The sequence below is a fragment of the Lactuca virosa genome, chromosome 5 (assembly GCF_052849685.1).
Source record: "Lactuca virosa cultivar CGN04683 chromosome 5, Lactuca_virosa_CGN04683_v6, whole genome shotgun sequence".
NCBI classification, from domain to species: Eukaryota; Viridiplantae; Streptophyta; class Magnoliopsida; order Asterales; family Asteraceae; genus Lactuca; species Lactuca virosa.
Genome location: NC_136430.1, coordinates 306482647 through 306495368, shown reverse-complemented (window position 1 = coordinate 306495368; position 12722 = coordinate 306482647). Strand labels below are relative to the sequence as shown.

Below are 12722 nucleotides of genomic sequence, written 5' to 3'. Positions count from 1 at the left end.
TAACCATGTATCGTCTATGTATCTCATAACACCTGTGAAGTAAAATAAATTAACAAATAAGTACATAAACAATAATATGAAAGTTATGATTTAGAAATATAGTTAATAAACAAGCTTACGTGGATAGTTTATCAACATTGATTGAAGTCGTTGGTAGTTTTCCGTGTATGCCATCAATGTCGGAGACCCAACTAGTAAATTCCATAGTATTCTAAAAGAGTCACGGTCGTCATCCAACATGATAATTTTGCTGGAAATCTTTAAAATGTTTTGCTCGATATGTCATCTACAAAGTTGTCGTGTCGCATCCGGAAACACTGTTTCACATGCATTGATGAGTACCAACTCTCTATCTGTGATTATTACACGTGGGTGCATACACTTATCGAGTATTGACTTTACACAGTTTAACACCCAAGTATAGTTGGCCTCCTTTTTCTCTATGCATAAAGGCAAAACCTACAGAGAATGTTTTTCGAGTTGAGGTCACACCAACAATTTCTACAAGCGGCTTATTATATTTGTTCGTTTTGTAAGTGACATCTATCATCAACACATGTGGAAATGCACGCCATATCTTCCAAGACGTTGGATGAACGAAAAACAGATTCTCCAACTCATTTGAATCGCCTGTAGTAAACTCATATAAATAATTGTTGGTGTGCAAAATGGTCATAAGAACCTGCATTGGAGTTTTTCCTGCTTGCTCTTGCCTGCGAATCTTTTGTTGTGCGTTATATATCGTTTGAATTACCGATACATTATTTTCGTTTTGCCCCTTCAAGGTTGACAGAATATCACGTGGCGGCAAGTTCTTTCTTGTTAGATCTTCCATCAATCGAGTCTCGTCAACAGATAACCGTCTTACGAACGGATGACCCTCCATATGTTGTGCAGGTGGATGATTATGATCATCACATATCACCCTCAACGTCCATTTATTATGTTCTTTTGAATACTTTCCTTCCAGTTCAAATTTACAATTAGTCTTTCTGGTTCCAGATGCTCTAACCGTGTTAGTAGCTTTATATTCACCCCCACGATCACACATAAGTACGACTTTATACACAAAGTTGTTGGCATATGCCTTTGATCTTTTGTTGACAATTACATATCCTAGAGAGCGTGCTTTGTTTTGTGTCCACTCAAACAATTCCTCACGAGACTTGAACATCTAAAATTGAATTTTACGTGTTATGGTTTATATGAAAAATATAAAATTTTATAATGTAGTATAAGTATGTAACCTGTTTCGTGGAAAATGCCGAATTTTTGGTAGAAGTATCTTCATCTCGAGCAAATACGTTGATTCCAAATAACTTAAACATCACTATATACTAAAAAAAAGCATCAAACAATATAATATTTTTAAAATTAAAAAAAGATGTATTAACAAAAATTAAATATGTACAATTTATAAAATTTACATAAACTATATTAAACAATTTTTTGATAAAAAAATAGATAGTATTTTGTTACAATAAATAAATATATGTAACAACTATAAAAAAAATTATTATAAAATTTGATGAAAAAAAAACTATTATAAAATTTGGTGTTACGTAAATTATAAAAGGTATAAAGCTCTTCAAAAATGATAGGTTGTTTATTTTGATATGTTTATGTCAAATCGATAGGTTTATTTTGATGGACTAATGTCATAAAAACCCTCAAGTTTTCAGGGTTTTGTCGGTTTTGCCCAAAGTTGAATTTTATGTCCGTTTTTACCCTAACATTTTCCAAAAAATGTTCGGTTTTATCCTTTTACCGGTGATAACAGGTTACCATCATATTAACTTCGCAAAAACCCTTAAGTTTACAGTTTTTTTACGTTTTTACCCTTAAGTTTATAATTTTTTTTACACTTTTACTCTATGTATTTTTTTTCATATTATACGTATTCATGCAGACAAATCATATTTATATACGAAAAAAATTTTATTTAAATATTGTATTTACATTTTTTAATGTTATTTCTTTATATATATATATATATATATATATATATATATATATATATATATATATGTGTGTGTGTGTGTGTGTGTGTGTAGGTTTTTTTCTTGGATAAACCATTTAAGATGTAAAAAAACAAATTAATATGTTTTTAGAACTACAAATACGTATTTTTATGTATTTAAAAATATACATATCAATAAAAAAAACTTGTTCAATCATGAACATGTTTATATAAGTATATACATATATTTTTATAAGTGTAAGTATGTATTTTGATATATGTTTTTTTAAAGTATAAATATATTTTTAGAAGTATAGATACATATTAATATATAAAAAAGTAAAAATATGTATTTATACTTCTAAAAACTATATCTATAAAACACGTATTCATAATTCTAAAAATATTATTTATCTTTTTAAATGATATAACCTTGCAAAAACACACACAAACAATATATATATATATATATATATATATATATATATATATATATATATATAACATTAAAAAAAATACAACATTTAATTAAACATTTTTTCATATATAAATACGATTTTTCTGCATGAATACGTATATTATGAAAAAAAATACTTAGGGTAAAAGTGTAAAAAAAATTATAAACTTAAGGGTAAAAACGCAAAAAAAATGGTAAACTTAAGGGTTTTTTTGCGAATTTAATATAATGGTAACCTGGAAAACCTGTTATCACCGGTAAAAGGGTAAAACCGAATATTTTTTTCGAAAATGTTAGGGTAAAAACGGACATAAAATTCAACTTTTGGTAAAACCGACAAAACCTTGAAAACTTGAGGGTTTTTATGACATTAGCCCTATTTTGATTTGCATGTTTTATATATTAAGTTGCATAAATAAATATAGACTATAGGTATATATTTAAAGGGTAGAAATTGAAATACTTCTAAAAAGATAGGTTGTAAACGTAAAGTTATAGGATATAAATTGCTTACTTTGTCTTTTAACCCTAGCAAAACATTAGCCGCCAGATGAGAGAAGCAGCTAAAAAGTGACTTTTGGCGATTTCCGGTGATATCATACAATGTCCGGCGAGTTTTTTTTAGCATCTCCTTCTCTTGTTCTTTTTCCGACGATGATGGCAAGGTTTCAGGTGACAATTCAGCCTCTAGATGAGAGATACGTGACGATTCCCTCGACTTCAGGTGGTCCTGGTGACGTTTCAGACTATTTCCGGCGATTTATCACGCTTTAGGCGACGATTTCCGGTGACGTTTTAGACTTCTCGTTCTTTTCGGTCGCTATTTTCTTTTTCACGTTCCTCCCCTCTTCTCCGGCGACGTCAGCACGGTTAATGGTGGCAGTATATCGCCGGCGGTGGCGGTGGTTGAAGATAATGGTTCCGGAAGCTATTAGATTTTAACAGATTTGTTTATTAGTTGGGATTATTACTTAATCATTTTTATTGCACTTGTTTATATACATGTATCGTGTATTATTGTTTGATTAAGTGGAAAAATGATCTTCGATTTACTATGTAATTGTTGGTTGTTGTTGGTTGCAGTATATAAATTGTTTTAATTTACGAAATATTGAACACGCTTTTCAAAGATGAAGTTGCAGTCTTCCATAAAAAAAGCTTAAATTACACGGTGGGTTGTTTGAATGAAGAGTGTATATGTATTGGTTAATGATTCTGAAATTCTAAAAAAGCTGCAATTGAAAAAGTTAACTACCTAAAAAGTGATGATTACCGGGATATGAAAATATAATCAAGGGTATTAATAACAGCTCCCACAAGAAAATTAGCAAAGTCATAACTACTTCATTCTAGATTAAAACTAGATTAAAATATCTTTATGCCAAATTTACACCCAATTCGCTTCATCTTTATTCAAATATGGCGACCAAAGTTTCCCTCGTATGAAGATTTCAAACTTTGATAAAAATAGGATATTGACTTATCTTCTTTTGTAATTCCAGACTTTCACAGTCATTGGATAAATTCCAATTATAACAAATTTTAGTATCACTTTATATAATCGTGAAATTTACTATAAACATGATTTTGTGAAAACTTCAAGCCACTATTTTATGCTATTTTAATAGTATCAAATTTATCACAATAGACGTTCCCAATACTACAAGATTCACACCTAATTAGAGTAATTCGATTTGGACTATAGATGATGTAGTGGGGGTCTGGTGGGGCATGGTTTGAACGTGTTGGAAACTTGGAATGATAATATAGTATTAATGATATTGATAATACAGTATAATTTTGTGTTATTTTTCTTTTGTGAACGATAGTAACAATTTTATTGATAAGGAGGACCTAGAAGAGTCAAATGGTTTTATAAGAACCGGCGGACTCGGAATTCATCTTGTTATAGTTGCACATATTTTTTTAGTGGGTGCACCTTAAGGTCATCCGTTATACTCACCACTAACCATTATAGTGGTGGGTGCTAATTCATCATCAGATTCAACCACTAAAAGGTTGAGATACTCACCATTATATCCCTCTTACTTTTTATTATTAAAATAGAAAATATTTATTTTTTAATCAATTAAAATGAAGAGAGAGATGGAGAAAGATAGAAAGAAATAGAAAGAGAAACAAATTGATTGAGTGTGGTGGTCGGTGTTCCCCACCACAATTAACCACGGAAATGTTTCACTACTAACCACCACAAACATATGGGATGATGTTCACATTTGTAGTTAGTGGCCACGTAGACCACGAACAATTTCGTGACAAGCATACCAGATGGTTCAATAAAAAAAATTTACACTACGACGAAAAATCGAGTGGTGGTTCGGAACCCCCAGAAGACACCTAAATCACCGTTGTTTATAAACCAAAGTCTCGTTCGTAAGTCGTGAAACACCCCAGTTTTTGATTTTATTTTTATAGAATATTCATTTGTCAAATCATATCATTTTTTATATAAAATAGTTCAACGACTATTTGGGGGTTTATGAACCATAAGAAAAGCAAATAGCACTACATAAACGGATACAAATATTATACTTGGCACGGAACGTTTGAAAGCTTCTATCTTTTATATATATATATATATATATATATATATATATATATATATAAGGTTAAGATCAACCATTTTTCACACACACACATACTCTCTCTCTCTATCTATCTCTCTCCTTTTTACTTCTTTTTTTCCGGCGTCGGTGGTGAACTCCGGCCACCGGCCGCCCGTTTGTTCCACGTCCCACCGTGAGACGGCAATTTCCGGTGAGCTTTTTCCTACGAGCTCCGTTTGGCTCAAAAAGTATATTTTCCGACTCCTGGTGGGCAGATCTACAAACTTGTGAAGTCGTTACGTTGAACGAAGGTGTCGTTCAAAAGTTCAGAATAAGCGAACAAGTCTCGATCGGCCAGAAAACTACTTTTTCGTGCTCATAGTGACCCGATCTACCACCCTGTAAAGTCGGTTCATTCAATAAGTTTTCCATTCAAAAAGTTTGAAAACGCAAAACAACATCTGATTCTCAAAACAAATACTTTTCACGTTTCAAGGGTGAATTTCTACGGCCCCTTTTATACTTTTTGATTTCGGGGGAGAATACATGCATATCACGTCTTTTACATTTTGATATAAACGGTTTACCTTAAAAGTTTATATGTTTTCTTATTTACGTCAAGTTTATTTACTTGTCATTAAAAACGACTAGATTAAGTCATAAATTTGCAATCACGGACAAAACGTAAAGATCTACAGTTTTATGTCTTGAAACGACTAAGAACTATATTATGGTTATATTTATAAACATTAATAATGGAACGGGTAAAGAAAATTGTTAAAATGTCTAGAATTGTTAAAATGTCATTTTGATATGATTACTGTTTTAATGACTTGTACATTTACTATATTTTTTATTGGTTTCACAATGGATGAAACTTGGTTTTGGTCAAAATACAGTTGTTATTGTTGTGACATCTCACCGGTTTTTCGAGTCTTGAGTCTTGGATCCGGGTCGGGGATCTGGGTCTGATGTCGTCTGAGTATTCCTAATTCTATACCTAGCAAGAACCACAACAGATCGTTAGAGTTGCTCCGGATGTAACGACCCAAATTTTACAAAGAAATTTTTCATTTTTAATTAGTCAACCGTTTTTCATAAAACATAAAGGTTCCAATAATTGCTTTCAAACCACAAATATTACAACATTATTATGTCCAAAACATCAGAGTGTCCCCCAAACCAGGTCGGAAAAGAGAGATAGAGTGCACGCCGCATCATCACACATTGCCTTTGCCCTTGGACTCCGATGGACCTACAACAAATCTACAAACGGTAAGTTGAAAGCTTAGTGAGTCCCCCAGAGCATACCCCACACAAACCACGTATCACATTAGCTATAAAGCTACCTCTACCACATATCACATGTCAATTAGCCATGAGCTATCTCTACCATTAGCCACAAAGGTTATCTCTACCATTAGACATAAGGCCATCTCTACCATTAGCCATAATGTTATCTCTACCGTTAGCCATGAAGGCTATCTCTACCACATATCATGAACACATACATATCACACCTCTACATAACAAATAAACCAACTATCACAAAATGGGCCGGCCTTGGTGCCTTAGACCTATTGGTATGGTGAGAAAACTCACCTCTTAAAGGCTGAACTGGCAAACTGTAGTCAGATATATCCCACGCTGCTCCTCCCAAACTGTCTATAATCAATGAGTAAGTAACTCAGCATAATCCCATAAATACCCCCAGGGTCAATCTTGGTCAAAGTCAAAGTCTATAGTCAAGGTTAACAGTCCATGTTGCCCTTGACTCGTCGAGTACAATCATTCACTCGTCGGGTTCCCTGCTTAACTCGTCGACTCGCCGAGTCACCCGAGGGACTTGTCGAGTTCCTTGGTGTGTACGGCCGTACACCTCTGACCGTAAACCCTTGGCCGAACACCCTTGGTCGTACACTCTTGGCCGTACACTCTTGGCCGTAAACGAGAAAACCCTCTCGACTCGCCGAGTCACTTGCACGACTCGTCGAGTCCCCCAAAGTTCATCATGATTACAGTCCTTTCCAGTGGGACTTATGGTCCCAAACTTTAGATCCATCATCTCCTATTGCAGATATCACGTAAAGTTGCAAACTTTACGTGCATGCATAGCCTCACATGGCCATAACACCCAAAACTAACCTTCAAACAAGGTTCTTATGCATGGAGAGGGAATGAGCTCAATAAAAGATGCAACTTTATGATATTTGGGGCCTAAGAAGGTCCAGATCTGGAACCATATCCTTGTGATAGGTCCATATCTAAGCTTGCTTCCACTTCCTCAAAGTTGATCACAACTCTCAAATAGAATTTATGCTTAAGGTAACAAATTCATACCTCAAATCAATGCCCAAGACGAACTAGATGCTAGATCTAGTGTTTTCCCCTTGATACTTCTTCTTCAAGCTTGGAATCCTCCCCAAAATCCCAAGTATAAGCTCCCAATTGATCTTGCTTCACTCACAAGAGGGTGTGCGTCCGTAAACGTCTTTCTATGGTGCTAAGGGAGGCTACTGGGGCGTATAATGACGTTTATATAGGGGCAAACCCAAAATTTAGGGTGTTCTTTAAACAGCTCGGACTCGCCGAGTCGGACGTCGACTCGCCGAGTCGGTCCCGTTCCGCGTTTCATGATCTCACGACCCTACTCGACGAGTTGACCTCCCAACTCACCGAGTCCATGCATAAATCCTTTCCAACTTAAACCAGGTGTTACACCGGGGCCGGAGCCCCGGAAGCAAGTTCTGACGATCAAGTCAGATCGGTGAAGATGATAGACGGGTTATATGTTTAGCCATGGCGGATGTGTGAAGGTTGGGAGAGAAAAGAGAGGTCCCTTAGGGTTTGCTTTTAGGAGAGAGAAGATCCCTCAAAAAGGTGGGGGAATGTTCTATTTATAGGGGACCATTAGGTTAGAAGGGCAATTATGTCTTTTCTTCTTGGAATTATGTCAAAGGGAGATTAGGTCAGGCCGTGGGCCCATCCGGTTCAGGCCCAGCTGGCAAAGAGCTGAGCCAGGCCTCCAAGGGTCGTCAGTCGTGCGCCCGAAGGTCGCCAGACAAGGTTGTCGCTCCAGATCTTGAGGTCTGCACCATGCTAAATGGATCATGCATTAACAGTTATGTTGTCCGATTTTGTTAGAAAACTCTGATATAGTTTTTAAACAATAAATGATTATCAAGTCTAATAAACTTATTAGTATAAAGTTTAAGATTTGGACATATTTGAACTAAACGTGTTAAATGACCACTTTGATTTTTATAAAAACATTGATTTATTATCTACTGTTTTTTATAAAAATTGTTATTGTGTCGAATGATTGTTTCGTTTTTTATAAACACATTGATTTATTATCTACCGGTTTTTATAAAAATGGTTATATATTGTGCCAAACGATCGTTTTGATTCTTATAAAAACATTGATTTATTATGTACCAGTGTTTATAAAAATGGTTATATTTTGTGACAGATGATCATTTTAATTTTTATAAAAACATTGATTTATTATCTACTGGTTTTTATAATAATGGGTATATAATGTTTGATAAAAACTAGTTATAGATCAAACCATTTACATTTATCTGATTATTATTAACAAAATAAGTGTCGTACAAATTATAGACCATATTACAAACCATAAAATCGTGTCAACTGCATAGTTTATAACCTACTAAATGTGTGCCATATTGTTAGAATTCATGATTAAACATCTATTTAGGCTTGTTAGAATATTTGAAATTGTTGGTTTCACGTTGGTTGAAATCTGAATATTGTTCTTAACGCAATAATTATGCTGCCAAAATTTTGTCACGACCGACAATAAAAATTGGAAATATGTTAAGTCTTACGAATCTCAAATACTAAAAGAATTCAATCAATAATTATACCTAAACATCAAAGAATTATAAGTATTCAATAAACTTATAATTGAGACTTTAAGGTTAGGATGTCTAAACACATTGTTAGGATCTAACACACACGGGTTTCCTATATGAGCTATGTTCGTTTATAAAAATACATATGAGTTAGGATCATTTTATAAGCTATATGGGCTATGTATGTAACTACACTAAGACTGTAAATCTTAGTAAATGTCATATGTGTAATAACCGTTAATCCGTATGGAACATAGAACGTCATGTATAGATCGATGGTACTGATTTATATGGGTAGACATCCCACCAACGGTTGATAGTTACAACCATCGTCCGACGAGTCAAAATCAAGCGTTGAAGTTTCTACATTACTAACTCCACGACGTTGATAAACATCTGATGTGGACTTTCAGCACAACCCTTTGTAGTGTTGGTGCAGAGGCCTTGTGTCGCAATTCGGTTATGAGCTCATTATAGACCCCCGATGTTTACCTTATTACCGTATAAAATTGGAATAAGATTTATACGGGGTTTTGTTCACGTATACAAGTTGAAAGAGATTGTATGTATTTGAATAGTTGTGACTCAAAATGATAAGTGTCATTACCAAAATTAAGTCATATAACACTTAATTAACAAAAATACATGATTGGACAAGGTTTATTAACTTACATTTAATAAGTTATTTATATAACCCTTCACTTTTTCACGAAAAACACAACGTTTACGTGGGAGGAGTATGCACCACTTAGTTATATTGCTTTCCAAAATTAAGTAAAATTGTAACACTTGTACCCTAGTATGTACCTTATGGCCCTTCTATTTTGAAATTATGCATTTTGGTCCCTAAAGTAGTACGTGGGGCGTACCACTTGGTATGCTTAGTGTATTGGTTGAAAAACCAGGACACGGGGTGTACCACTTGGTACGCTTAGTGTACTGAGTTATTGGCAAATCGGGACCCACGTCACGTACGTGTTGGGTTTTGAGCATTCTAACACTCCTATGATGTACATGCAACCCTATAAACCTTGGATCTATGTTTTCTCTATTATACATGCAAATATTAACTATTCCAAGGTGTCATCCTAACTAGCATATTATGAAGCACCTATACTACAAAGTTCTAGTTAGATGACATACCTTTTGATGTAGCTTGATGTCTTCAAGCTTTAAGAGCTTAGCCCCAATAGTGTGGAAGCCTCAAATGGAATCACAAATCACCAAAACACCTTGGAAGAACTTGAGAGAATATGTATGCACACTAAAATCGGTCCACTCTTATTTTCACACACTTGTGTCAATTTTGTGAGCCAAGGACCCCTTTATATATTATGGAGGATTAGGGTTACATCCATGTAAACCCTAATACCCATGACCTTTCATTTACATAGGATCCATGGGTTAAAAGCTCCATGGACCATCCATGAAAGCTTAGCCCAACCTAAATGAACTTGGCCCATTCCATATATATATAAGAGTCTATATTTAATTAGTTCTTTTTGATCACTTAATTAATTCTAAATTAATTCTTGATAAATACTAATTAAATAATATGATTCCATATTAATATATTAGAACTTATAATATATTAATATAAATCATAATCATACTATTCTCAAAAGACTATCCATATAAATTGTGCCGGTGAAGTGCAACCCAAATGGACCATGCCGGGTCGGGTCAAGTACATACCAAATATAGTTATGGACTTAGACATTAATCCAACAGTACGCTGGGCGTACGTATGCGTACGTGAACCTTATTGAAACCCTAATTGAGGGTCTTGCACCCTATATAAGCCACCTTATTCTCTAGGGTTGGCCTCATTTCCAGCATCCAAAGCCTCCAAAACCCTAAATCGAGTTGTAACCTCCATTGTTAAGCATTTGAGCCTTTGGAGAGAGTTTGGTGTTTATTTTGTGCATTGTGAAGGAGTTAGAAGATCTTGAAGTTGCTAAGCTTGGAGAGGAAGTATTGGATCCATAACCACTACCCATTTTGCAAGGAGTTTGAGGTATCAAGTTCTTATCTTGATTACTAGTTGCTTAGATCTCTTTTTGGGTTAAATTGTTATGTTTTTAGCCATGGTTTGGGTAAATGATGCAATTAGGACGTCCCAAATACTTATTCTTTCATATCTAGGGTTATCATAGGCTCCTTAGGCATAAAGGTGCCAACATTATGGAGTTTAGGGCCTCATGCATTCACTAAGGTGTTGTTTGTTTTTCCGAAGTGAAACTGTCTGAAGTCTGCGGACCATCTCTGCAGCAGAAGAGGTGGACCAAAGTGCTGCAGACTGTAATGAGAAGCATGTTTGTTTTTTTAACGTCTGTAGGCTGCTGCAGATATTAAAAAATTTAAAATAAAGTAATTTAATAAACCGAAAATAGTTTTGTAATACCAAAATTTTAATAATTGTAGTCTTAAAACATTGAAATAAAATTCAAACAACCAAATTAGTCTTACAATAACATTTTTAAATAAAATTCATACAACCAAACTTTAATAATTCTCATTCCATATTTTGCATCAATTGTTCGGCAATTTCATCCCGTAACTGGGTCATATATTCACGGTTTGCTGCAGTACCATGTGTTGGAATCTCATCTTCATCATTATCAACGACTGCATTGTTATTCCGAACCGAGACATTTGGTTCATCATATCGTGCAAAATACTCTTCACGTAGTCCCTCTCTTCTTATAAAATTATGAAGCGCAAAACATGCTAGGGTAATGTTTCGTTGTGTAACCAAAGAGAATGGTGCCATCCTCTTCAATATAGGAAATCGTGCTTTCAAGACACCAAAAGCACGCTTAACGACATTCTGAAGTTTTGCATGTGCATGGTTAAATTTTTCTTTATTCGTTAATGCATGTCTTCGACGGAAATCTCCAAGCCAATACCTCACATTACGGTACGGTGCCATAAAACCTCGAATGTTTGCATAGGCGGCATCACAAAGATAATATTTATCTGTAAAAAAAACAAAAAAAGTCATTTATTTTTCAAACTAAGATAAAACTATTTAAATAACCATAAATTTACCTGATGGTGGAAGCGGGAATGGTGCATGTGGATTTGCTAATGCTTCTGATAAAATTCTAGAATCGTGTGCTATCCCTTCCCAACCGGCCACAACAAACGTAAACATCATGTTGAAGTCACATATTGCCAATACGTTTTAGTAACAATCGCCTTTTCCCCTACTTCTATATAAATCTCGTTTGTTTGCAGGGACAACAGCATGTATCAAAGTGTCGTCAAATGCACCAACTGCTGCCTTGAACACCCGTCGTAGCCTCCTATTATGTCCCGGAATGTTTGGATTCAGAATGTTTGTACTTCTTCAATACAAGTGAGCAATAAGCATTTTGTTTGCTCATTGGTCCATGTATGTTTATCTCCCATTGCTAATAACAAAAAAAATATAGAATACATACTTTAGCAACAAAGATTAATCATATTTCAACATAATCAAAAAATAAGTTTAGCATATTCAACAATTTAAACACAAACTTCCACATAAGCCTAAACTTGATCTCCATTCAAGAAATACAAGTGATAACAATTCAACAAATAAGTTAAAAAAAACAATTTCAGCCAATGATTTCAGCATATAAACTTGCATATGAGTTTATGATTTCAGCATATAAGTATATGATTTCAGCAAGGATTATGATTTTACCCAACATTCATAACAATTTTGCACAAAAATTCATGAACCTAAACATAAATTTGAGCAGAAAATCTGTTTAAAGAACAAAACACAAACTCCTAGAATTATAACAAAGCACTAAAGCTGAATTTTAACTCAATTTATGGCTCTAATATCTCTAACTGCTAGAATTATAACA

At 34.3% G+C, this 12722-nt stretch overlaps 2 protein-coding genes across 2 annotated transcripts; both read right to left on the bottom strand.

Moving 5' to 3' along the window:
- Nucleotides 1–382: 382 nt before the first annotated feature.
- Nucleotides 383–3045, bottom strand: LOC145113031 (protein FAR1-RELATED SEQUENCE 5-like). The gene is made up of 3 exons (XM_079049141.1): nt 2932–3045; nt 1248–1337; nt 383–1174 (listed from the first exon to the last, which is right to left on the bottom strand). Exons 1-3 carry the CDS (start codon nt 3043–3045, stop codon nt 383–385), a joined length of 996 nt encoding a protein of 331 aa, XP_078905267.1.
- A 142-nt stretch (nt 3046–3187) lies between these two features.
- LOC145113030 (uncharacterized) lies at nt 3188–12022 on the bottom strand. Its single transcript, XM_079049140.1, has 3 exons — nt 11914–12022; nt 11455–11841; nt 3188–3345 (listed from the first exon to the last, which is right to left on the bottom strand). The coding sequence occupies exons 1-3, from the start codon at nt 12020–12022 to the stop codon at nt 3188–3190; spliced, it is 654 nt and encodes a 217-aa protein (XP_078905266.1).
- Nucleotides 12023–12722: the final 700 nt, after the last annotated feature.